The sequence below is a fragment of the Ursus arctos genome, unplaced genomic scaffold (assembly GCF_023065955.2).
Source record: "Ursus arctos isolate Adak ecotype North America unplaced genomic scaffold, UrsArc2.0 scaffold_24, whole genome shotgun sequence".
NCBI classification, from domain to species: Eukaryota; Metazoa; Chordata; class Mammalia; order Carnivora; family Ursidae; genus Ursus; species Ursus arctos.
In genome coordinates this window covers 44,829,645-44,856,260 of record NW_026622919.1, presented here as the reverse complement: position 1 = coordinate 44,856,260, position 26,616 = coordinate 44,829,645, and the positions used below count along the sequence as shown (strand labels likewise).

The window sequence follows — 26,616 nt, the reverse complement described above, 5'->3', positions numbered from 1 at the left end:
AGGAAGCCATCAATAAAATTAAAAGGCAATGGGGGGAGGAGTTAAGATGGAGGAAGACTACGGGACCCCTTTTTCAGCAGGTCCCCTGAGTCGAGTTGGATAGGAACCAGACCATCCTGAACATCCACAGAATCAGCCTGAGATGTAGGAAGATACATCTGGATCTCTACAAATGAACATCTCCAGCACTGAGTATTGAGGTACGAAGCGGGGAGCCGTGAAACCACAGAGAGATATCGGAAGATAAACGGAAGAGGGAGCGAGCCGCCGCGTTCGGGCGCGGGGAAGCAGTAGCCACCTGCACGGGGGAGTGGGCGGACTCGCAGACCGGCACCCGAGAGAGAGCAGACTGAGAACGTGAGCCTGGAGCGCCCGTGACCAGACTGAAATGGAGCTCCGGTGTGCTCACTGGAACCAGACTGAGATGGGGAGCTCCGGGAGTGCGCAGGGGCGGCTGATGGTTGGCGGTGTTAGAAACACAAAGGACAGAGATGCGCCAGCCCTGGAGGTGAGGGCTGGGAAGCCAGATGTGGGGCACACATCCCGGGATGCTGCAGGGTTGAGCAGCACCAACAGAAACAGAGTTAAAGTGGCCAGAACATCAGTGGAGAATGGTCTGCGATCCCTCTGTTCTGAGACAGAGGCTAAGATTCGGCCACTACTGCTCTGACTCTCAGAAGAGGCACAGCAAACCGCCAGGGAAAGCCGTCAGAGAACAAAAGCCTGGAAACACCGGCTCACAGTGTGCCCATCCCCATCCCCACTTGCAGGGGAAAGCTAGACTGTACCCAAACAGGGTTGCCTGAGTATCAGTGCGGCAGGCCCCTCCCCCAGAAGGCAGGCTGAAAAATCAAGAAGCCCACATCCCTAAGATCCCTATAAAACAAGGGCGCACGGCCTGGATCCCGGTCAATCATTTGGGCTCTGGACAGCCGCACAACCTCTCCTCATCAGAATGATGAGAAGGACAAATCCCCCAGGCAAAGAAAAGACAATGAGCCTGTAGCCTCTGCCACAGAACTAATGGATACGGATATAACCAAATTATCAGAAATGGAATTCAGAGTAACAATGATCAAGATCATGTGTAGACTTGAAAAAAGTATTAACGAAATGTTAAGGAGAATATAGAATCTCTAAGGGCGGAAATGAGAGCAAATCTGGCAGAAATTATAAATTCTATGAGCCAAATGCAGTTAAAACTAGAGGCTCTGACGGCCAGGGTGAATGAGGCAGAAGACATACCAGGAATTGGAGGATGGGTTAGTAGAAGAGAAAGCTAAAATAGAATCTGGACTCAAAAAAATCCATTCTCAAGAATGTAGGTTACGGGATATTACTGACTCAATGAAACGATCCAATGTCAAAATCATCGGCAACCCCAAGGGGGTGGAGAAAAACAGAGGTCTAGAAGAGATATTTGAACAAATTGTAGCTGAAAATTTCCCTAATCTAGCAAGGTAAACAAACATTCGTGTCCAAGAGGCAAAGAGAACCCCTCCCAAGCTCAACCACGACAAACCTATGCCACGTCACGTCATAATGCAATTCGCAAATATTAGATCCAAGGATACAGTACTGAAAGCGGCCAGAGCAAAGAAATTTCTCACGTACCAAGGCAAAGGTATCAGAATTACGTCAGACCTGTCTACACAGACCTGGAATGATAGAAAGGGTTGGGGGGGGGGGGCATTTTTAAAGCTCTTTCAGAGAAAAACCGGCAGCCAAGGATCCTTTATCCAGCAAGGCTGTCATTCAGAATTGATGGAGGAATAAAGACCTTCCAGAATCGCCACTCTTTGCCCGATTTCATAACCACGAAACCAGCCCTACAGGAGATATTAAGGCGGGTTCTATAAAAGTAAAAAATCCCCAAGAGTGATACAGAACAGAAAGTCACAACCGATAGAAACAAAAACTTTACTGGCAGCATGGCATCACTAAAATCATATCTCTCAATATTCAGTCTCAATTTAAATGGACTAAATGCTTCCATAAATCGCCACAGGGTTGCAGATTGGATAAAAAGACATGACCCACCCATTTGCTGTCTACAAGAGACTCATTTTGAACCTAAAGATACATTGAGACTGAAAGTAAAGGGATGGAATGCCATCTTTCACGCCAATGGACCTCAAAAGAAAGCTGGGGTAGCAATTCTCATATCAGACAGATTGGATTTGAAACTAAAGACTATAGTTAGAGACACAGAAGGGCACTATATTATTCTTAAAGGATGTATCCAACAAGTGGATATGACAATTATAAATATATATGCCCCCAACAGGGGAGCAGCAAGATACACAAGCAAGATATTCTTTAACCAGAATAAAGAGACATATAGATAAAAATATGTTAATAGTAGGGGACCTCAACACTCTACTATCAGCAATAGACAGATCACCTGAGCAAGAAATCAACAAAGAAACAAGAGATATTGATTTTTTAAACAGGACAATTAATTATGAAGAGATTGAGTCAGTGATAAACAACCTTCCAAAAAACAAAACTCCAGGTCTGGATGGTTTTCCTGGGGAATTCTACCAAACATACAAAAAGAAATAATACCTCTTCTCCTAAAGCTATTTCAAAAAATAGAAACAGAAGGAAAGCTACCAAACTCATTCTATGAGGCCATTATTACCTTGATCCCCAAACCAGGCAAAGACCCCATCAAAAAGGAGAATTACAGACTGATTTCCCTAATGAATATGGACACCAAAATCCTCAACAAGATCCTGGCTAATAGAATCCAACAGTACATTAAAAGGATTATCCATCATGACCAAGTGGGATTCATCCCACGTTGAAAGCGTGGTTCAACATTTGCAAATCAATCAGTGTCATGGATTTTATCCGGAAGGAAAAATTCAAAAATCATGTGATTCTCTCAATAGATGCAGAAAAAGCATTTGACAAAATACAGCATCCTTTCCTGATTAAAACCCTTCAGAGTGTAGGGATGGAGGGTACATTCCTCAATCTCATAAAAACCATCTATGAAAAGCCTACAGCAAATATCATTCTCAATGGGGAAAAGCTGAGAGCCTTTCCTTTAAGATCAGGAACACAACAAGGATGCCCACTCTCGCCACTATTGTTCAACATAGTACTAGAAGTCCTTCCAACAGCAATCAGACAACAAAAAGGGATAAAAGGTATCCAAATCGGCAAAGAAGAAGTCAAAATGTCTCTCTTCACAGATGACATGATACTCTATAAGGAAAACCGAAAAGAATCCACTCCCAAACTATTAGAAGTTACAGAGCAATTCAGTAATGTGGCGGGATACAAAATCAATGCTCAGAAATCAGTTGCATTTCTATACACGAATAATGAGACTGAAGAAAGAGAAATTAGGGAATCCATAACATTTACAATAGCACCAAAAACCGTATGTTACCTTGGAATTAACTTAAACAGAGATGTAAAGGATCTATATTCTAGAAACTATAAATCACTCTTGAAAGACATTGAGGAAGACACAAAAAGATGGAAAAATATTCCATGCTCATGGATCAGAAGAATTAACATAGTTAAAATGTCCATGCTCCCCAGAGCAATCTACACTTTCAATGCTATCCTGATCTAAATAACGATGACATTTTTCAAAGAACTGTAACAAATAGTCCTTAAATTTGTATGGAACCAGAAAAGGCCCCGAATCGCCAAGGAACTGTTGAAAAGGAAAAACAAAGCTGGGGGCATCACAATGCCGGATTTCGAGCTGTACTACAAAGCTGTGATCACAAAGACAGCATGGTACTGGCACAAAAACAGACACATAGACCAATGGAACAGAATAGAGAACCCAGAAATGGACCCTCGGCTCTTTGGGCAACTATCTTTGATAAAGCAGGAAAAAACATCCAGTGGAAAAAAGACAGTCTCTTCAATAAATGGTGCTGGGAAAATTGGACAGCTACATGCAAAAGAATGAAATTTGACCACTCTCTCACACCATACACAAAGATAAACTCCAAATGGATGAAAGACCCCAATGTGAAACAGGAATCCATCAAAATTCTAGAGAAGAACATAGGCAGCAACCTCTTTGACATCGGCCAAAGCAACCTTTTTCATGACACATCTCCAAAGGCAAGAGAAACAAATGATAAAAATGAACTTGTGGGACTTCATCAAGATTAAAAGCTTCTGCACAGCCAAGGAAACAGTCAGAAAAACTAAGAGGCAGCCCACGGAATGGGAGAATATATTTGCAAATGATACTACAGATAAAAGACTGGTATCCAAGATCTACAAAGAACTTCTCAAACTCAATACGTGAGAAACAAATAAACAACTCCTAAAATGGGCAGAAGATATGAACAGACACTTTTCCAATGATGACATACAAATGCTAACAGACACATGAAAAATGTACAAAATCATTAGCCATCAGGGAAATTCAAATCAAAACCACACTAAGATACCACTTACGCCAGTTAGAATGGCAAAAATTGACAAGGCAAGAAACAATAATTGCTGGAGAGGATGTGGAGAAAGGGGATCCCTCCTACATTGTTGGTGGGAATGCAAGTTGGTACAGCCACTCTGGAAAACAGTGTGGAAGTCCCTTAAAAAGTTAAAAATTGAGCTATACTATGATCCAGCCATTGCACTCTGGGTATTTACCCCAAAGATACAGACGTAGTGAAGAGAAGGGCCATATGCACCCCAATGTTCATAGCAGCATTGTCCACAATAGCTAAGTCGTGGAAGGAACATAGATGTCCTTCAACAGATGACTGGATTAAGAAGTTGTGGTCCATATATACAATGGAATATTACTCAGCTATCAGAAAGAACGAGTTCTCAACATTTGCTGCAACATGGACAGCACTGGAGGAGATAATGCTAAGTGAAATAATTCAAGCAGAGAAAGACAATTATATGGTTTCTCTCATCTATAGAACATAAGAACTAGTAAGATCGGTAGGGGAAGAAAGGGATAAAGAAAGGGGGGTAATCAGAAGGGGGAATGAAGCATGAGTGACTATGGACTCTGAGAAACAAACTGAGGGCTTCAGAGGGGAGGGGAGTGGGGGAATGGGATAGACTGGTGATAAGTAGTGAGGAGGGCACGTATTGCATGGTGCACTGGGTGTTATATGCAACTAATGAATCATCGAACTTTACATAAAAAACCAGGGATGTACTGTATGGTGACTAATATAATATAATAAAAACCTTTAAAAAATTAAAAGGCAACTTACTGAATGGCAGATCACATTTGCAAGTGATATGTTCAATAAGGGGTTAATATCCAAAATATATAAAGAACTTACATGGTTCAACACCAAAAAGGCAAATAATCTGATTTAAAAAATGGTTGAGAAACTGAATAGTTATTTTTCCAAAGAAGCTATAAAGATCAGGTGCCTGAGTGGCTCAGTCAGTTAAGCATCTGACTTTGGCTCAGGTCATGATCCCAGGGTCCTGGGATTGAGCCTTGCATTGGGATCTCTGCTGAGCAGGAAGCCTGCTTCTCCCTCTCCTTCTGCCTGCCACTCCCCTGCTTGTGCTGTTCATTCTCCCTCTCTGTCAAATAAATAAATTGAATCTTTAAAAAAAAAGGCTATAAAGATTGCCAATAGACACATGATAAAACGTTCAACATACTAATCATCAGGGAAATGAAAGTTAAAACCACAATGAGATATCACTTTACACATGTCAGATGGCTAAAATAAAAAACACAAGTAATCACAAGTGTTGACAAGGAAGTGGAAAAAAGGAACACTGATGCAGTCTTGGTGGAAATGCAAACCGGTAGTGCTACTGTAGAAAATAGTATGGAGATTCCTCAAAAAATTGAAAATAGAATTACCATATTCCAGTAATTACCATATACCAGGATTCCAGTAATTTAACTGCTGGGTATTTACCCAAAATCAACAAAAACAGGGACATGTGGGTGGCTCAGTTGGTTAAGCATCTGACTTCAGCTTGGGCCCTGATCTCAGGGTCCTGGAATCAAGCCCCACATCAGGTTCCACACTCAGTGAGGAGTCTGCTTGTGCCTCTCCCTTTGCCACTCCCCCTGCTCATGCTCCCTCTCTCTCTCAAATAAAATCTTATTTAAAAAATCAACAAAACACTAATTTGAAAAGATATGCATCCCTACTTTTATTGCAACATTATTTACAATAGCCAAGATATGGAAGCAACCTAAGTGTCCTTCAATAGAAAAACTGCTAAGGAAGATGTGGTATGTATACACACACACACACACACACACACACACACACACAAACACACAGAGAGAGGAATATTACAAGGCCAACAAAAAAAAAGGATGAGATTGTATCATTTGAGTCAATATGGATGGCCCTGAAGGGTATTATGCTAAATGAAATAAGACAGAATGAGAAAGACAAATACCATGATTCTACTCATGGGAGGAATCTAAAAAGACAAAAAAAAAAAAAAGCAGAATCACCCTATAAAATACAAACAACAATCTAATTGCGGGAGGGGAGATGGTGGGTATTGCGCAAAATGGGTGAAGGGAAGAGGGAGATACAGGCTTCTAGTTATGGAATGAATAAGCCAGGGAAAGAAAGGCCACAGCATAAGGAATGTAGTGAATGATATTGTAATAGTGATGTAACAGGACAGATCATAACTACACTTGTGGTGAACATAGCGTACAGTATAAACATATCAAATCACTAAATTGTACACCCAGTGCTAATGTAACACTGTGTGCCAATTACACTAAAATATATATATATGCAACCTAAGTGTCCGTGGAAAGATGAATGGATAAAAAAGGTTATATACACATAACACACACACACACACACACACACACACACACACACACACACCACAATGGAATATTATTCAACCATAAAAAAGAATGAAATCTTGCCATCTGCAACAACATGAATGGAACTAGAAAGCATAATACTAAGTAAAATAAGTCAATCAGAGAAAGACAAAACCATATGATTTCCCTTATATGTGGAATTTAAGAAAAAATACAAAGAAAATAAGAGAGAAACAAAAAATCAGATTTTTTTTATCAGAAGAGATTACTTTAATATTTCAGTATTCACAATCTGTATAGCACAGAAGACTGGAGATTTTTTTTATTATGTTCAGTTAGCCAATATATGGTACATCATAAGTTTTTGATGTAGTATTCAACAATTCATTAGTTACTTATAACACCCAGTGCTCACCAAAACAGGTGCCCTTCTTAATACCCATCACCCAGTTACCCCATCCCCCCACGCTGCTCCGTTCTGTAACCCTCAGTTTGTTTCCTGGAGTCCAGAGTTTCTCATGGTTTTTCTCTCTCTCTGATTTCTTCTCATTCAGTTTTCCCTCCCTTCCCCTGTGGCCTTATGAGTGAAACCATATAGTAACTGTCTCTGCTTGACTTATTTCACTTAGCATAATCCCCTCCAGTTCCATCCATGTTGATGCAAATGATGGGTATTCATCCTTTCTGATGGCTGAGTAATATTCCATTGTATATATGGACTACATCTTTTTTTATCCATTCATCTGTTGAAGGGCATCTCAGCTCCTTCCACAGTTTGGCTATTGTGGACATTGCTGCCATGAACGTTGGGGTCCAGGTGCCCCTTCTTTTCACTACATCTGTATCTTTTGGGTAAATACCTAGTAGCACAATTGCTGGGTTGTAGGGTAGCTCTATTCTTAACATCTTGAGGAACCTCCATGCTGTTTTCCAGAGTGGCTGTACCAGCTTGCATTCCCACCGACAGTGTAAGAGGGTTCCCTTTCTCCACATCCTCGCCAACATTTGTTGCTTCCTGTCTTGTTAATTTTTGCCATTCTAACTGGTGTAAGGTGGTATCTCATTGTGGTTTTGATTTTTTCTCCCTGATGGCTAGTGATGTTCAGCATTTTTTCATGTGTCTATTAGCCATTTGTATGTCTTTTTTGGAGAAGTGTCTTTTCATGTCTTCTGCCCATTTTTTGACTGGGTTATTAATTTTGAGTGTTGAGTTTGAGAAGTTCTTTATAGATCTTGGATATCAACCCTTTATCTGTAATGTCATTTGCAAATATCTTCTCCCATATCCCTGATGAACGTGGATGCCAAAGTACTCAATAAGACCCTAGCTAATAGGATCCAATAGTACATTAAAAGGATTATTCACCACGACCAAGTGGGTTTTATGCCTGGGATGCAAGGGTGGTTCAATATTTGCAAATCAATCAACGTGGTAGAGCACATCAATAAAAGAAAAGGCAAGAACCATATGATCCTCTCCATTGATGCAGAAAAAGCATTTGACAAAATACAACATCCATTCCTGATTAAAACTCTTCAGAGTATAGGGATAGAGAGAACATTCCTCAATATCATAAAAACCATCTATGAAAAGCCCAGAGCAAATATCATTATCAATGGGGAAAAACTAAGAGCTTTTCCTTTAAGATCAGGAACATGACTGGGATGCCCACTCTCACCACTATTGTTCAACATAGTACCAGAAGTCCTAGCAACAGCAATCAGACAACAAAAAGAAATAAAAGGCATTCAAATTGGCAAAGAAGAAGTCAAACTCCCTCCCTTCACAGATTACATGATACTTTATGTGGAAAACCCAAAATATTCCATCCCTAAGTTATTAGAACTCAGACAGCAATTCAGAAATGTGGCAGGATACAAAATCAATGTACAGAAATCAGTTGCATTTCTATACACTAACAATGTAACTGAAGAAAGAGAAATTAAGGAGTTAATCCCATTTATAATAACACCAAAAACCATAAGACACCTAGGAATAAACCTAACCAAAGAGGTAAAGGATCTATACTCTAGAAACTACAGAACACTTATGGAAGAAATTGAGGAAGGCACAAAGAGATGGAAAAACAGTCCATGCTCATGGATTGGAAGAATAAACATTTTAAAAATGTCTATGCTGTCCAGAGCAATCTACACTTCCAATGCAATCCCTATCAAAATACCATCGACATTTTTCATAGAGCTGGAACAAACAATCCTAAAATTTTATGGAACCATAAAAGACCCCAAATCACCAGAGGAATGTTGAAAAAGAAAATCAAAGCTAGGGGCATCACAATGTCTGACTTTAAGCTATATTGGCACAAAAACAGACACACAGATCAATGGAACAAAATACAGAGCCCAGAAAGGGACCCTCAACTCTATGGTCAACTAATCTTTGGCAATCAGGAAGGAATATCCAATGGGAAAAAGACAGTCTCTTCAATAAATGGTGCTAGGAAAATTAGACAGCCACATGCAGAAGAATGAAACTGGACCATCTCTTACACCATCCTCAAAGAAAAACTCTAAATGGATGAAAGAACTAAATGTGAGATAAGAATCCATCAAAATCCTAGAGGAGAACATAGGCAGTAACCTCTTCGACATTGGCCACAGCAACTTCTTTCAAGACACATCTCTAAAGGCAAGGGGAAAAAAGGCAAAAATGAACTCTTGGGACTTCATCAAGATAAAAAGCTTTTGCACAGCGAATTAAACAGTCAACAAAACTAAGAGGCAACCCATGCAATAGGAGAAGATATTTCCAAATGACATTACAGATAAAGGGCTGGTATCCAAGATCTATAAAGAACTTATTGAACTCAAAACCTAAAAAACAAATAATCCAGTCAAGAAATTGGCAGAAGACATGAATAGACACTTCTCCAAAGAAGACATACAAATAGCTAACAGACACATGAAAAAATTTTCAACATCACTAGCCATCTGGGAAGTACAAATCAAAATCACAATGAGATACCACCTTACACCAGTTAGAATGGCTAAAATTAACAAGACATGACACAACAAATGTTGTTATACGCAACTAATGAATCGTTGAACACTACATCAAAAACTAATGATGTACTATATGTTGGTTAATCGAACACAATAAAAAAACTTTTAAATTATAGAATGTCCCTATTTGTCGCCAATTTAAAAAAAGAAAGAAAAAAATAGAATAGAGTAACTTTTATGACAACAAAGGAATGAAATAGTGAAGAAGGGAGTGATTTTTTGTAATTATTCCCACTTGGGGAAGATTTTAAAGGGTCCTCTGGGACACTCTTGTGGAAGTATTCAATAAATTGTACAATGAAGATATGAAACATTGCAGCAAAATTAACAGAGCATGAATCAGAGTGGAGTCGATACAAGGAAAGTTTGGAAAGAGATGAAGTCATCTAAGAGACTCTTGTAGAACGTCTAAATTTTGAAAAAGGTCTCCATAATGGAGAATAAGGATTCTAGTGGAAGAAGGAAAAAACTTGCATGATCTTGACTGTAACATATGCAGCAACATGGACGGGACTGGAGGAGATAATGCTAAGTGAAATAAGTCAAGCAGAGAAAGACAATTATCATATGGTTTCACTCATTTATGGAACATAAGAAGTAGGAAGATCGGTAGGAAAAGAAAGGGATGAAGAAGGGGGGGTAAACAGAAGGGGGAAGTAACCATGTGAGACTTTGGACTCTGAGAAACAAACTGAGGGCTTCAGAGGGGAGGGGGTAGGGGACTGGGATAGGCTGGTGATGGGAATTAAGGAGGGCACATACTGCATGGTGCACTGGCTATTATACTCAAGTAATGAATCATGGAAATTTACATCAAAAACTATGGATGTACTGTATGGTGACTAACATAACATAATAAAAAATTATTATAAAAATAGTCAACCTTATAACAAACATAACAAAATATAACTAGTGCAAAATAGGTTTTGTTTAACAGACTCTGTGTGTTATGTTTATATATGCTACAGTAATACAATTTGTAAAAATGAGCTATGTGACACAATAAGCTTTTGGGAAGGATATTGCAGATGCTACTGGTGTTCAATGTGCATAGAAAGACAGGAATGTTAAATTAAATAGATTAAGAATTAAATTTTTTAAAATAAAAGTGTCTCATAATATATAAAGTCTCCAGAAAAAAGAAATTCATGGAAACAAATGAAAATGAAAACACAACTGTCCAAAATCTTTGGGATGCATCAAAGGTGGTCATAAGAGGCTATAAAGGTCCATATGTAGTAATACACGCCTTTCTCAAGAACCAAGAAAGTTCTCAAATACACAACCTAACCCTACACCTAAAGAAGCTGGAGAAAGAATAGCAAATAAAGCCTAAACCCAGTAGGGGAAGAGAAATAGTAAAGATTAGAGCATAACTAAATGAAATAGAAACCAAAAGAACAGTAGAACAGATCAATGAAACTAGGAGCTGGTTCGTGAAAGAATTAATAAGATTGATAAACCACTGGCCAGACATAGCAAAAAGAACCGAGAAAGGACCCAAATAAATAAAATCATGAATGAAAGAGGAGCGATCACAACCAGCACTAAAGAAATACAAACGATTATAAGAACATATTATGAGCAAGTAAATACCAACAAATTAGGCAATCTGGAAGAAATGGATGCATTTCTAGAGATGTATAAACTACCAAAACTGAACCAGGAAGAAATAGAAAACCTGAACAGACACATAACCAGCAAGGAAATTAAAGCAGTAATCAAAAATTTCCCAACAAACAAGAGCCTGGGGCCAGATGGTTTCCCAAGGGAATTCTACCAAACATTTAAAGAAAAATTAATACCAATTCTCCTGAAACTGTTTGAAAAAATCAAAATGGAAGGAAAACTCCCAAACTCTTTCTATGAAGCCAGAATTACCTTGATCCCAAAACCAGACAAAGACCCCACCAAAAGTAGAATTACAGACCAATATCCATGATAAACATGGGTGCAAAAATTCTCACCAAAATATTAGCCAATAGGATCCAACAGTACATTAAAAGGATTTTTTAATAATATTTTTATTATATTATGTTAATCACCATACAATACATCCCTGGTTTCTGATGTATAGTTCCATGATTCATTAGTTGAGTATAACACTCAGTGCACCATGCAATACATGCCCTCCTTATTATCCATGACCAGCCTATCCTATTCCCCCACCCCCCTCCCCTCTGAAGCCCTTACTTTGTTTCCGAGAGTCCATAGACTCTCATGGTTCATTCCCCCTTCTGATTAACCCCCCTTTGTTTATACCTCTCGTCTCCTAGTGATCTTCCTACTTCTTATGTTCCATAGATGAGAGAAACCATATGATAATTGTCTTTCTCTGCTTGAATTATTTCACTTAGCATTATCTCCTCCAGTGCCATCCATGTTGCAGCAAATGTTGAAAACTCGTTCTTTCTGATAGCTGAGTAATATTCCATTGTATATATGGACCACAACTTCTTAATCCAGTCATCTGTTGAAGGACATCTATGTTCCTTCCACGATTTAGCTATTGTGGACAATGCTGCTATGAACATTGGGGTGCATATGGCCCTTCTCTTCACTACGTCTGTATCTTTGGGGTAAATACCCAGTAGTGCAATTGCTGGATCATAGGGTAGCTCAATTTTTACATTTTAAAGGGACCCCCACAGTTTTCCAGAGTGGCTGTACCAACTTGCATTCCCACCAACAATGTAGGAGGATCCCCTTTCTCCACATCCTCTCCAACAATTGTTGTCTCTTGCCTTGTCAATTTTTCCCATTCTAACTGGGGAAAGGTGGTATCTCAGTGTGCTTTTGATTTCAATTTCTCTGATGGCTAATGATTTTGAACATTTTTTCATGTGTCTGTTAGTCATTTGTATGACTTCCTTGGAAAGTTTCTGTTCATATCTTCTGCCCATTTTATGAGTTGTTCATTTGTTTCCCATGTATTGAGTTTGAGAAGTTCTTTGTAGATCTTGGATACCAGTCTTTTATCTGCAGTGCCATTTGCAAATATCTTCTCCCATCCCGTGGAATGCCTCTTAGTTTTTGTGACTGTTGCCTTGGCTATGCAGAAGATTTTTATCTTGATAAAGTCCCACAAGTTCATTTTATCTTTTGTTTCTCTTGCCTTTGGAGATGTGTCATGAAAAAGGTTGCTGTGGCCGATGTCGTAGAGGTTGCTGCCTATGTTCTTCTCTAGGATTTTGATGGATTCCTGTCTCACATCAAGGTCTTTCACCCATCTGGAGTTTACCTTTGTGTATGGTGTGAGAGAGTGGTCAAATTTCATTCTTTTGCAAGTAGCTGACCACTTTTCCCAGCACCAGTTATTGAAGAGACTGTATTTTTTCCATGGGATGTTTTTTCCTGCTTTGTCAAAGATTAGTTGCCCAAAGAGCCGAGGGTCCATTTCTGGGCTCTCTATTCTGTTCCATTATTTTCTGTGTCTGTTTTTGTGCCAGTACCATGCTGTCTTTGTGATCACAGCTTTGTAATACAGCTCGAAATCTGGCATTGTGATGCCCCCAGCTTTGTTTTTCCTTTTCAAAAGTTCCTTGGTGAATCGGGGCCTTTTCTGGTTCCACAAAATTTTTAAGGGCTGTTTGTTCCAGTACTTTGAAAAATGTTACTGGTATTTTGATTGGGATAGCATTAAAAGTGTAGATTGCTCTGGGTAGCATTGACATTTTAACTATGCTAATTCTTCTGATTTATGAGCATGGAATATTTTTCCATCTTTTTGTGTCTTCCTCAATATCTTTCAAGAGTGATTTATAGTTTCTAGAATATAGATCCTTTACATCTCCAGTTAAGTTAATTCCAAGATAACGTATGATTTTTGGTGCTATTGTAAATGGGATGGATTCCCTAATTTTTCTTGCTTCAGTCTCATTATTCGTGTATAGATATGCAACTGATTTCCAAGCATTGATTTTGTATCCCACCACGTTACTGAATTGCTCTATAAGTTCTAGCAGTTTGGGAGTGGAGTCTTTTGGGTTTTCCATATAGAGTATCATGTCATCTGTGAAGAGAGACAGTTTGACTTCTTTTTTGCCAATTTGGATACCTTTTATCTCTCTTTGTTCCCTGATTGCTGTTGCAAGGACTTCTAGTACTATGTTGAATAATAATGGCGAGAGTGGGCATCCTCATCGTGTTCCTGATCTTAAGGGAAAGGCTTTCAGCTTTTCCCCGTTGAGGATATTATTTGCTGTAGGCTTTTCATAGATGGTTTTTATCAGATTGAGGAATGTACCCTCTATCCCTACACTCTGAAGGTTTTAATCAGGAAAGGATGCTGTATTTTGTCAAATGCTTTTTCTGCATCTATTGAGAGGATCATATGGTCCTTGACTCTTTTATGCTGATATGATCTATCACACTGATCGATTTGCGAATGTTGAACCACGCTTGCATCCCAGGGATGAATCCCACTTGATCATGATGGATAATCATTTAATGTACAGTTGGATCCTATTAGCTAGGATCTTGTTGAGAATTTTGACATCCATATTCATCAGGGACATCGGTCTGTAATTCTCCTTTTTGATGGGGTCTTTGCCTGGTTTGGGGATCAAGGTAATATTGGCCTCATAGAATGAGTTTCATAGTTTTCCTCTCTTTCTATTTTTTGAAACAGCTTTAGGGGAATAGGTATTATTTCTTCTTTGAATATTTCGTAGAATTCCCTGGGGAATCCATCAGGCCCTGGAGTTTTGTTTTTTGGGAAGGTTTTTAATCACTGCTTCAATCTCTTCATAATTAATTAGTCTGTTTAAAAAAATCATTTTGCTTCCCGTTTCAGGTTTGTAGTTTATAGGTTTCCAGGAAGGCATCCATCTCTTCCAGGTTGCTTAATTTATTGGCATAAAGCTGTTGATAAAAGTTTCTAATGATCCTTCCTATTTCATTGGTGTTTGTTGTGACCTCTCCCTTTTCATTCATAATTTTATTAATTTGGGTCATTTCTCTCTTCTTTTGGATAAGTTTTGCCAGTGGCTTATCTATTTTATATATTCTTTCAAAGAACCAGCTTCTAGTTCTGTTGATCTGCTCTACTGTGCTCCTGGTTTCTAATTCATTGATCTCTGCTCTAATCTTGATCAACTGCCTTCTCGTGCATGGATTAGGTCTGTTCTTCTGTTGCTGTTCCAGCTTCTTGAGGTGAGAATATAAAAACTGCATTTTAGATTTTTCTATTCTTTTGAGTGAGGCTAGATGGCTATGTATTTTCCCCTTAGGACTGCCTTTGCAGTGTCCCATAGGTTTTGGACCATTGTGTTTTCATTCTCATTGGTCTCCATAAAATGTTTATATTGATTTTTGATTTCCTGGTTTATCCAATCGTTCTTGAGCAGGATGGTTCTTAGTTTCCAAGTGTTTGAGTGTCATCCAATTTTTTCCTTGTGATTGAGTTCCAATTTCAAAGCATTGTGGTCTGATAATATGCAGGGAATAATGTCAGTCTTTTGGTATTAGTTGAGACCTGTTTTGTGACCCAGAACATGGTCTATTCTTGAGAATGTTCCATATGCATTCGAATAGAATGAGTATTCTTAGATTCTGGGTGTAGTGTTCTATATATATCTATGAGGTCCATCTGTTCTAGAATGGCATTCAAGGCTCTTGTTTCTTTGTTGATTTTCTGCTTGGGTGATCTATCTATTGGATAGTGTTGAGGTCCCCTACTATTAACGTATTTTATCTATATGTCTCTTTATTCTGGTTAAGAGTTGGCTTGTGTATCTTGCTGCTCCTCTGTTGGGGGCATAGATATTTATAATTGTCATATCCACCTGTTGGATACATCCTTTAAGAATAATATAGTGCCCTTCTGTATCTCTCACTACAGTCTTTAGTTTCAAATCCAATCTGTCTGATATGAGAATTGCTACCACAGCTTTCTTTTGAGGTCCATTGGGATGAAAGATGGTTTTCCATCCCGAGCATGGCGGCTCCCTCCCCTCTCTGTTTATCTTCCAGTATCTGTGCGCAGATTCACGGCTCCCAGCTTCATACCTCAATACTCAGCACTGGAGATGTTCATTTGTAGAGATCCAGGTGTATCTTCCTACATCTCAGGCTGATTCCCTGGGTGTTCAGGATGGTCTGGTACCTATCCAGCTCGATTCAGGGTACCAGCTGAAAAAGGGGACCCCTACTTCTCCACCATCTTAACTCCTCCCCCTACATTAAAAGGATTATTCACCACGACCAAGCAGAATTTATTCCTGGACTGTAAGTTTGGTTCAACATTCAGAAATCAATCAATGTGATACGCTACATAAATAAAAGAAAGGAGAAGAAACATATGGTCCTCTCAATAGATGCAAAAAAAAAAAGCATTTGGAAAAGTACAGCATACTTTCTTTATTAAAACTCTTCACAGTGTAGGGGAGGGAACAAACTTCAATATCATAAAAGCCATCTATGAAAAACCCACAGAGAATATCATTCTCAGTGGGAAAAAACTGAGAGCTTTCCCATCAGGAACATGGAAGGATGTCCACTATCACCACTGCTGTTCATCATAGTACAAGAAGTCCTAGGCTCAGCAATCAGACAACAAAAAGATATAAAAGACACATGAATCGGCCAAGAAGAAGTCAAACTCTCACTCTTTGCAGATGACATGATACTCTGTGTGGAAAACCCAAAGACTCCATCCCAAATCTGCTAGAACTCATACAAGAATTCAGTAAACTGGCAGGATGCAAAATCAATGCACAGAAATCAGTTGCATTTCTATACATCAACAATGAGCTAGAAGAAAGAGAAATTAAGGAGTCAATCCCATTTACAACTGCACCCAAAACCATAAGATACTCAGGAATAAAGCAAACCAAGGGGAAAGGGATCTATACTCAGTAATTATAGAATACACATGAAAGAAATTGAGGAAGACAAAAGGAAATGGAAAAACGTTTCATGCTCATGGATTGGAAGAACAAATATTGTTAAAATGTCTATGCTACTTAGAGCAATCTATACATTCAAGCAATCCCTATCAAAATACCATCAACTTTTTTCACACAACTGGACAAATAATCCTAAAATTTGTATGGAACCAGAAAAGCAACTGAGGGTTGCTGGAGGGGAGAGGGTGGAGGGATGGGGTAACTGCATGATGGTCATTGGGAGGGTATGTGCTGTAATGAGCACTAGGTATTATATAAGACTGATGAATCACAGACCTGTACCCTTGAAATAAATAATACATTATATCTTAATTAATTGAATTTAAATTAAAAAATAAGAAGAAAAAATTATTCTTTTAAATTGTATTGGAAGATATAATTAATGCATTTCAGCAAAAGCTGTGCTAAAGGTGAAATTAATAGCCAAAATGCTTAAAAATAAGAATGAGATCACATCAATAACCTAACTTTACAACCTAAGGAACTAGAAAAAGAATACCTTAAAACCCAAAGCTGGCAGAAGAAAGATAATATAAAGATTAGAGTAGAGAAAAATGAAATAGAGACTAGAAAAACAATAGAAAAAATTAATAAAACCTAAAGTTGGTTCTTCAAAAAGATCAATGAGTTTGACAAAAAATTAGCTGGATGGGCCAGGGAAAAAAAGAAAGAAGACTCAAATTACTAAAATCAGAAATGAAAGTGGGACATCATGACCAATTCTATAGAAATAAAAAAGGATAAAAAGAAGAGCATTATAAACAATTACATGCACAATTCCTAGAAACACACAACATGCCAAGATTAAATCATGAAGAAACAATCTGAATAGACCTATATAACTAGTAAGGCGATTACATCGGTAATCAAAATTTGCCCGACAAAGAAAATCCCTGACCTGAGAGCTTCACTGGTGAATTTTTACAAACATTTAAAGAAAACAAATATATGGTTTGCCAGTGTTTTGGATATTAACCCCTTACCAAATATATGGTTTGCAACATATATACATTATTGTTTCCTTTGGTTGATTCTTTCTTTTGCTCAATTGTACCACAGTCTTCGCAGCACCCAAGGAGACATTCCAAGTTGTGCTGAAGCAGAGGATGGGGGCCCATAATCCAGCAAAGTGGCTACAAGAGGTCAACTCAGAACTTGGACCCTGGAGACACATTCTCTGGGAGACCCTCTTGCCCATCCTTCCTTCTAGAAAAGAACTCTGGGAAAGATTACTCTTGAGAATCATTGTCTCCTCAGGGCACAGCTGTAGGAGTGTGTAATGAGTCTCAACAATTATTCTGACTATGGCCAGAATAAGACCTGAGGGAGTCATGTTTCAAGAGATGTTACAACCTGGTAAATAACTCCTAATTTTCTCTATTCTATGACCACCTTGCTTCCTGAGGAGGAAGCTAGAGTCCTCATCTTCATGCCCCATCTAGAACAGTCACCCCTTTTCCTCCATGATCATGAAACTCAAGGCTCTTCTTTCCAAACCATCCCAGTCCTAGCTCCTTCACCTCAGGTACAGAGGATCACAGACCTGCTCTCCAGGCCTACTCATGGCCCTTTCTGCAGCATGCCTGCTCCTCGCCACCCAGGAGGAATGTTAACAAGTGCTACAGCAGCTGGCTGTGAACTTCCCATTTGTGGAAGAGGAGTGAAGGCCACAGGACCAAAACCCTTTTTGACAGCATCTGAGCTGACTCCTCAGTAGGAGCTGTGAATGTTGGAGAAGCGAGTCATTATCTGGTGACAAATCAAGGATAGATAGCCAGCAACTGCACTACCTGCATTATTTCCTTTGACCCTCACCAAACCTCCAAAAGGTAAGTAGAATTATTGTTGTCATTTTATCAGGCAAAAAAAAAAATGGTGAATTGAATTGCCTAAAGTCACACGGAGACATAGTAGCAACATTAGGACTCAAACCTCGGCTCTGGAACCCACGTTCTCAAGGTCAGCATCAACTATGGCTTACAACTCTTGTTCTGGTTTTCTTCTTCTTTCTCATACCTCGGTATTCCCATTTCTTTCCTGTAGGTTTAGCTACATGTGTTTTCTTTTTTTCTTTTTTTTAGTTTTAAATGTTATCTAGAATTTCCATATGTGTTTTAATTGGAGGGACTTGTCAACATTAGCTTAATCCTCCATGTTTCCAAAAGCCCCACCTCTGAAACACTACAGACCACATGAACCATTCATAGTCTCTTAGCCCTTTAGCTTTCTTGAACCCTCTGAACCCTTACATGTGTGAAAATAGGGAAAGGCATTTCAAAAGAGAAAACCAAATTCCTTTAGGTACAGAGATTCTTTTTAAAGTACCTCATATTTGGAGAAAATATAATGCAAACTGTAACCCTGTGCCCAGTGTATGATTCACACAGGCACTATAGGAGACACTGGGAATTAGTGGTTGAATAAATATAGATTGAATTAATTATTGAGTAGAGTGCTCCTTAGAAAAATTAGTGAATTACTTAGGATGTCCTGAACTACAATAAGAAATAGATCACAAAATGTATAATGGTTTAAACAGAATAAAGTCTATTTCTCTCCTACGGAAGAGTCCTGGTGGGTATCCTTGCTGATGCATGGCTCCACTGGAGGTGGAGAACTAGGAACACAGGCTCGTTCTCCCATGTGACTCCACCAACCCCTTCAGCCTCCTGGCCATTTCCATCTAGTGGGAGGAAGCCCAGAACTGGAACACATGGGTTAGGATGGATAGGCCAAAACTCAGTCACATGAATGCACCTCGGTGCAAGGGAACCTGGAAAATGTAATTTAATTGTGTGTCCAGGAAGAAGAGAACAACAGGGCTTTGGATCACAGCCAGCAGTCTCTGCCATCATTAGTATGCCTCAGAATGCAAGTGAATCAAGGAGGAGAGAATCTGTATGAAAGCAGTTACGGGAGCATTACAATACTTCAGGCAGAAAATGATGATGATCTAAGCTGGGGCTCCAAAATCATAAGCAGAAAATCTGAATTATATAAGAATTATTTAAATGAACAATCAACAAGATCAGATGTAGAAGTGAGGGATACACTGGCTGAGTGTGCTTCTGAACCTCTCACATGTGGGGAGCCCAGAATATAAACCTGATTTAACCCAAAAAAATATTGAGTGCACACAATTTTCCACAATAGTCTCTCTGGGGTTATTAAAATAAACAAAGTATGGTTTTTCCTTTTCAAATAAGCTTGCAAACTTCTTAGCTTGGAGTGCAGAGTATAGTGTTTGGACAGACATGTTGGCAAGATAGCTGCATGTAGAAATAGGGGAAAGAGAGATCAAGCTTACAGATATAGCCCAAGAGTTCACTAAGCACTAGTTGAAATGACTAGGGAGTTGGATGACTCAACAAAAGAAATAATAAAGGAAAGGAAGAGAAAAGCTGTGTGATTATCGATATTGGAGAGTTCTCCAAAGACATACACCCCATCAAAGCAGGTGGTGAAATTCTTCTTAGAAAAGGAGACATTTGGGGAGAAAATTCACTAGGCTTGTTTTTGCTGGGACATAAACCCAGTGATCCTGGTGACTTACAATCATCCAATGTCAGTGTAGACACCTGCTACTTCCTGGGCTCTGGGATCACTATTAGCTGGTCATTGGAACAATTCTGAAGTTCATGGCTTGTCCTTGTAATCACACATCCTTTGCACCGGTGTATTTTGCCAAAGATTCCAAAATGCTGCCCTTTCCTTGTCAAGTGCAATAAAATTAGAATGTGACGTTTGGCTTTTCCATTATATTGTAAAGTCTCTGAGATCACAATGTCTTACATGTTGAATAAGTGGATTAAAAATTGTATTTTGCACACATTTTTTCCATTAGCCTAGCAAAATATCTAGCACATACAATATAAAAAGTATGTGTTAATTTATTAAATCCTAGGTGTTTGAGGGATGGTTCTGGGATGGAGGAGGATAGGCATCTTTGATTCATAGATTGCTCACTTCTTAGACATGAGTGTGAAGGGCTAATTGTTGATCAGCCCCACTGATCAACAAGGATAATTGCCCAAAATGTTGGCTATCTCTGGATTCTGTAAATGCTTCATAGAGATTGCTGGTCACTTGAACCAAAACTGATGGATAAGGAAGATCATTACAGTAACTTCACTAATATTTCTGGATTCCTCTCCCCCTTTCTTAACAAAGGAGCCATGAGGGAAGACAACCAATCCTCTACCCTGGAGTTCATCCTCCTGGGAGTTACTGGTCAGCAGGACCAGGAAGACTTCTTCTTCGTCCTCTTCCTGCTCATTTACCCCATCACATTGATTGGAAACCTGCTCATCATCTTGGCCATTCACTCTGACATTCGCCTTCACAACCCCATGTATTTTTTCCTTGCCAATCTCTCCTTTGTTGACATCCTCTTCTCCTCTGTAACTATCCCCAAGATGCTGGCCAACCATCTCTTGCACAGCAAAGCCATCTCCTTTGGGGGATGCCTAACACAGTTGTATTTTATGATTGCCTTGGGTAACACAGATAGCTATATGCTGGCTGCAATGGCATATGATCGTGCCGTGGCCATCAGCCGCCCACTTCATTACACAACAATTATGAGGCCACGGACCTGTGTCCTCCTAGTTGTTGGGTCCTGGGTGGTTGGAAATGCCAACGCCCTCCCCCACACTCTGCTCACAGCTGGTCTGTCTTTCTGTGGCAACAAGGAAGTAGCCAACTTCTACTGTGACATTACCCCTCTGCTTAAGCTGTCCTGTTCTGACATCCACTTTAATGTGAGGATGATGTACCTAGGGGTTGGTGTTTTCTCTGTGCCATTACTATGCATCATCATCTCCTATATTCATGTCTTTTCCACAGTCTTACGGGTTCCACCCACCAAGGGTGTGCTCAAAGCCTTCTCCACCTGTGGTTCCCACCTCACGGTTGTTTCTCTGTATTATGGCACAGTCATGGGCATGTATTTCCGCCCTCTGTCTAGTTACAGCCTGAAGGATGCAGTGATAACTGTGATGTACATGGCAGTGACCCCCATGTTAAATCCTTTCATCTACAGTCTGAGAAACCGAGATATGAAGGCTGCCCTGGCAATACTATTCAGCAAGAGAATCTCAACATAACCAATGTGACATAGGAGAATACAGTCACCAATTGGGATGCACTTGGAAATCCAGGCCTAATGTTCATCCCGTCCAAGAAGCTGCCTTTGATCTTTTCAGCTGCCAAGTCCTTTCTCTGAAATCTAGAAACAGTTTATGATACATCTCATTTAATTTGTCACTTTGTATGGATTATTATCATTTCAGCAGCACAAAAATATTGGGTCATGTCCCAGATAAGCTACTCAAATCAGAGTGAAGTTGAAAAGGTCTGAAGTTCTGCTTCTACACCAACATATTGGGAATAATAATATCTGCCCCACTATGGTCACATGATGTGAGGATCACAATAGTCCATGATTTAAAGAATATAAATCACTATTCAAATTTCAAGTTTTTTACTATTATGCTAATCACCGCTACTATGCTTACAAGCCTCTGAGGGTAAAAACTGTCTTAAGACATCACTGTACCTCTCACAGTCTTGGTCATAAAAAGTGTATCCATGATTCTTGGTGGAAAATGGGATGAACAAATGAAAATATCACTCTCTGAACTGTAATTTCATAATGATAGACATAATCAGACCAGACTTTATATACCTATCTAGTAAAATCTTTAAAGGAAATCTTTAGTCCTTTAAAGGAAATGACCTGGGTAGAGATTTTTGTTCTTATGTATTGTTGCTTAAACTAGACTGTTTCTAAAGAGCATAAGATTCTGCCTATAATCTTAAAAAATGATACTCATTAATTGAGTTATTGCATTTTAAAGTAAAAAATATTCTGACTTAATTAATTACACCATGAAATAAAATTGCAGTGACAAAAAATTGGGGTGCCAAATAAATGCAGAAAAAAAGAGCACTATTGAAAATGATGTGACCTTCTTTCTCCAGTATGGCCCAGGGAAGATGAGACTTTGATTCTGGATGATCAGCCCTGACATGCAGGTGATATTTCCTAAACAGAGATAGTTAATCCAGCAGGTCACTAAATACCCATCAAGGAACCCCACAACCTATGATTTGATTCAGTTCATGAGGAAATTATAAAACTTTCTCAAAATATTAGTAATATATAAGTGATTGTCCCTAAATATCATATTTCCAAGCAGGATTACATGTGCAACAGGTGAATTGAGTGTATCTTAGAACAGTGTGCAAGCTGTTTTATTATCTACCATTTTTAACTGCCAGTGAAAATATAAAATTATTATTTTCTGTAGATAATTCACATTGTCAGCTAGTTGTCCATGTTGAAAGAATTTGGATGTTGGAAGATGACATTATTCACCATTTAATGCTTTCAGCGTCTCTAAGTCACCAAGGATGAGAACCATGCCAATTATCTTCTTTTCAGCCTAAAAGGATTTGATTACAAATGCATGTGAATCTGTGTCAATGACTGACCAAAACGGAGGAAATGGAGGTATTTCATGTAGTGAATTTTCAAAGTTGGCCAATGAAAATGTGCTATAAATGTATTGCCTGTCTCTCCCCCATGAGAGTATGAAGATTTGGGATCTGTTTTGTTCACTGTTGTATATTCAGTACTTAGACAGTGCTAACATATAGTAATTATTTAATAAATTTGTATGGGTGGGAGAATTGGATAGGCTGGTGATAGGTATTAAAGAGGGCATATATTGCATGGTGCACTGGGTGTTATACGCAAGTAATGAATCATGGAACATTGCATCAAGAACTGGGGATGTACTGTATGGTGACTAATATAACAAAATAAATATTAAAAAAATAAAAATAAAGAGGGCACATATTGCATGGTGCACTGGGTGTTGTACACAAGTAATGAATCATGGAACTTTACATCAAAAACTAGGGATGTACTGTATGGTGACTAACATAATAAAAATATTATAAAATAATAATAAATTTGTATGAAATGAATATATGAATCCTGCAATAGTATGTTTAAATGACAAATGCAACACGGTTAATTTTGTTGTTATGGGTAAGCTCAAGAAGGCCAAATGGTATGAGATGTTTCAAATATTTCCCACAGTGAAATATTAAGTGCCAAAGAGGAATGTATAAAGAAGAAAATGTAGGGTCTTAGGAGAACTCCTTACCACTTAGCTGCTCTGTATCAGTTTCACTCTATTCCTCTGTTTAATTTGGAGAAGGGAAGTTAACCTCGTCTACTGTATCCTGCAGTAATCATAAGAATCTACGTGTACGTTAATGCAAATAAAAATCACTGCATCAGTATGTCAAGTCATCCTCTCAGCCATTTCCCTTTGATTCTGTTAAACATGCTGTTCCGGAATAAATTTAATGCCGTAATTAAATTACTTCACATACCAGTGTCCGGGGATTGACTAAGTCTGGAAAAGAATACAGTATATAGCTGGTATGTCAGTTTGGGTCAGTTCAGGCCCACTCAGGAAATACAAATCACATCTGGTTTTTTTAAACCAAGACAATTTAATACAGGGAAGTAGATACATAGGTTTGTCCTGAAAGACTATAGGAGAAAGAGAGGGATGTGAAGATAATGCAGAGATTATTAACTGCAGTAAGAAGTCACTTCCCCTAGGTACAAAAGGGAAAGGTGGTGTCACTAGAACCTGGGAGCTCAGAAGAGAGTTGACCACATGTCTGATGCTTATGTCTCTGAGGGGAGCTGTCAAACAGCTGCCACTTGGTGTTCACCAGCTGAGATGACCCAAACCTTCATTCCTGAGGGGGCTCAGTCCACAATAGTACTACCATGATGATGATGATGATGATGATGATGATGCTGTAGTTCCTGTTAATCTCTATTATTGGGCATGATAATATAAAAGTCACCCCAGACATAGTTCTAGACATGGTCTTCCTTGCCCCTCATTGTTTGAAGGCAACAAAATGTCCTTGGTAATTGGGTTATCTCTCCAGCCAGTAGAGAAATTCCTTTTTCTGAATGTCCTGCAGAGACATGCTACAATTTAATGAATCTGAGCAATGTAATAGTAATATTTAAAAATGTAAATCCCCAAAGATTCCTGTTGATGCCCTTTCGTAAGGCTTTAAATAGCTAAGCCAACAAAAAAATAAACTTCCTGGGAACAGATATATATGCAATAACAGTGTATTATAAACAAAAGCAAGGCAAAGACGAGCAGAGGATTCAGTATGAGAGGAAATTCAAGAGGGGAGAGACAGGAGAGTGCAACTGGGGATACTATGTAGTTAAATATGAGTTATTACTAAAGACCTAACTTTCAGATTGCATGGTGGGTCTGGGGGTATTTATGGTGTTATGTAGATGATTGATAGACAGATGATAGATAGATAGATGATAGATAATAAAAGCTCTGCATGAAGCAATAATGAGAGTTTGTGTTGAACTAAAATTGGGTAGACAGAGAGCAGTATGGGAGCAGAGGATTGGCGAGACCAGGAGTTTAATTATACAGCTCAGAGCAATCTGAAGAAATAGTGAAGATATAGAAAAAGGATCTACAGTTGACCCTTGAACAAACATGGGTTTGAACTGCACGGGTCCACTTATACACAAAATTTTTACAGAACAGTACTGTAAATGTATTTTCTCTTCACTATGATTCCCTTAATAAACATTTTATTTTCTCCAACTTACTTTATTGTAAGAATACAGTATATAAGACACACAACATACAAAATATGTGTTAATAGACTATTTATGTTATTGGTAAGGCTTCCAGGCAACAATAGGCTATTAGTAGCTAAACTTTGGGGGAAACAAAAGCTACTTGCAGATTTTTTACTGTGCAGGGGGTTGGTGTCCCTAACCCCCAGTTGCTCAAGGGTCAACTGTAAACACAAAGGTAATGGAAATAGAAACAATAAATATGGTAATTATTATGAAAGTAATAAGTAAGGAAATATCTTCAAGGGTTTAAGATTTCACTAAAATGTCAATGATGCATTTAATGAAAATTGTGAATAAGAAAGTCATTTAAGTAAAATAAATTCCATATTTTCAAGAGTTCTTATGGGACATTTTCATGAAGGTATTCAATTAAAAAGTAGAATGAAAGATATGAAATTTTGGAGTAAAATTAACAGCACATGGACCATAGTGGAGAGATAAGTAAAGTCATGGAAATAGATGAAATCATCTAAGAGTATAAGATTCAAGCCTGAGAATCTTGTAGAGCAACTAAATTTCAAGAAAGGGAGCCATGATGCAGAATGAGGATTCTAGTGGGGGAAGTAAGACACTCATACAATCTAGACTTGATGTCAAGCTACGTATCTGTCTCCTTTTTGTAACAGCTAAAGCACATAGCAGTGTATTGTCACGGTAATTTTGAGTAGGCACTCAACTGAAAAAAATGTAACAACAGCCAACAGCAGGAATAAAATTAAATATAAGTACCACAAAAGAAATTCAAAACATGTCATGCAGCTTTAGAAAATGTAAATAACTTCATTAAATAGCAAATATACATGTGTATGCAGTTGTACGTATTTACTGTAATATACAAATTATTGTGTCTTTTAATTTTCTCTTCTTGTTAGGATTTTATTTATTTGTTTGAGGGGGAGAGAGTGTGTGTGTGAGCATGAACTGGGTGGGGGAGGGGCTGAAGGAGAGGGAGAAGCAGACTCCCTGCTGAGCAGGGAGCCTGAGGTGGGGCTTGATCCCAGGACCCCAGGATCATGACCTGAGCCAAAGGCAGATGCTAACTCGACTGAGACACCCAGGTGCCCCTGTGTCTTTTAATTTTCAAAGTAGCCCTGTGGCATAGAAGAAAATAGCCCTCCTTTACAAATAAGAAAGTCATATCTCCAAAAGGTGAAGTGACTTATTCGACGTCTTTCAATTAGTGAGATGCA

The 26,616-nt window shown here is 38.7% G+C and overlaps 1 protein-coding gene across 1 annotated transcript; it reads left to right on the top strand.

The window, feature by feature from the left end:
- Positions 1–20,882: 20,882 nt before the first annotated feature.
- On the top strand, positions 20,883–21,812 carry LOC113269189 (olfactory receptor 1A1). Its single transcript, XM_026517929.3, has one exon. The coding sequence runs from the start codon at positions 20,883–20,885 to the stop codon at positions 21,810–21,812; it is 930 nt and encodes a 309-aa protein (XP_026373714.3).
- The last annotated feature ends 4,804 nt before the right edge of the window (positions 21,813–26,616 follow it).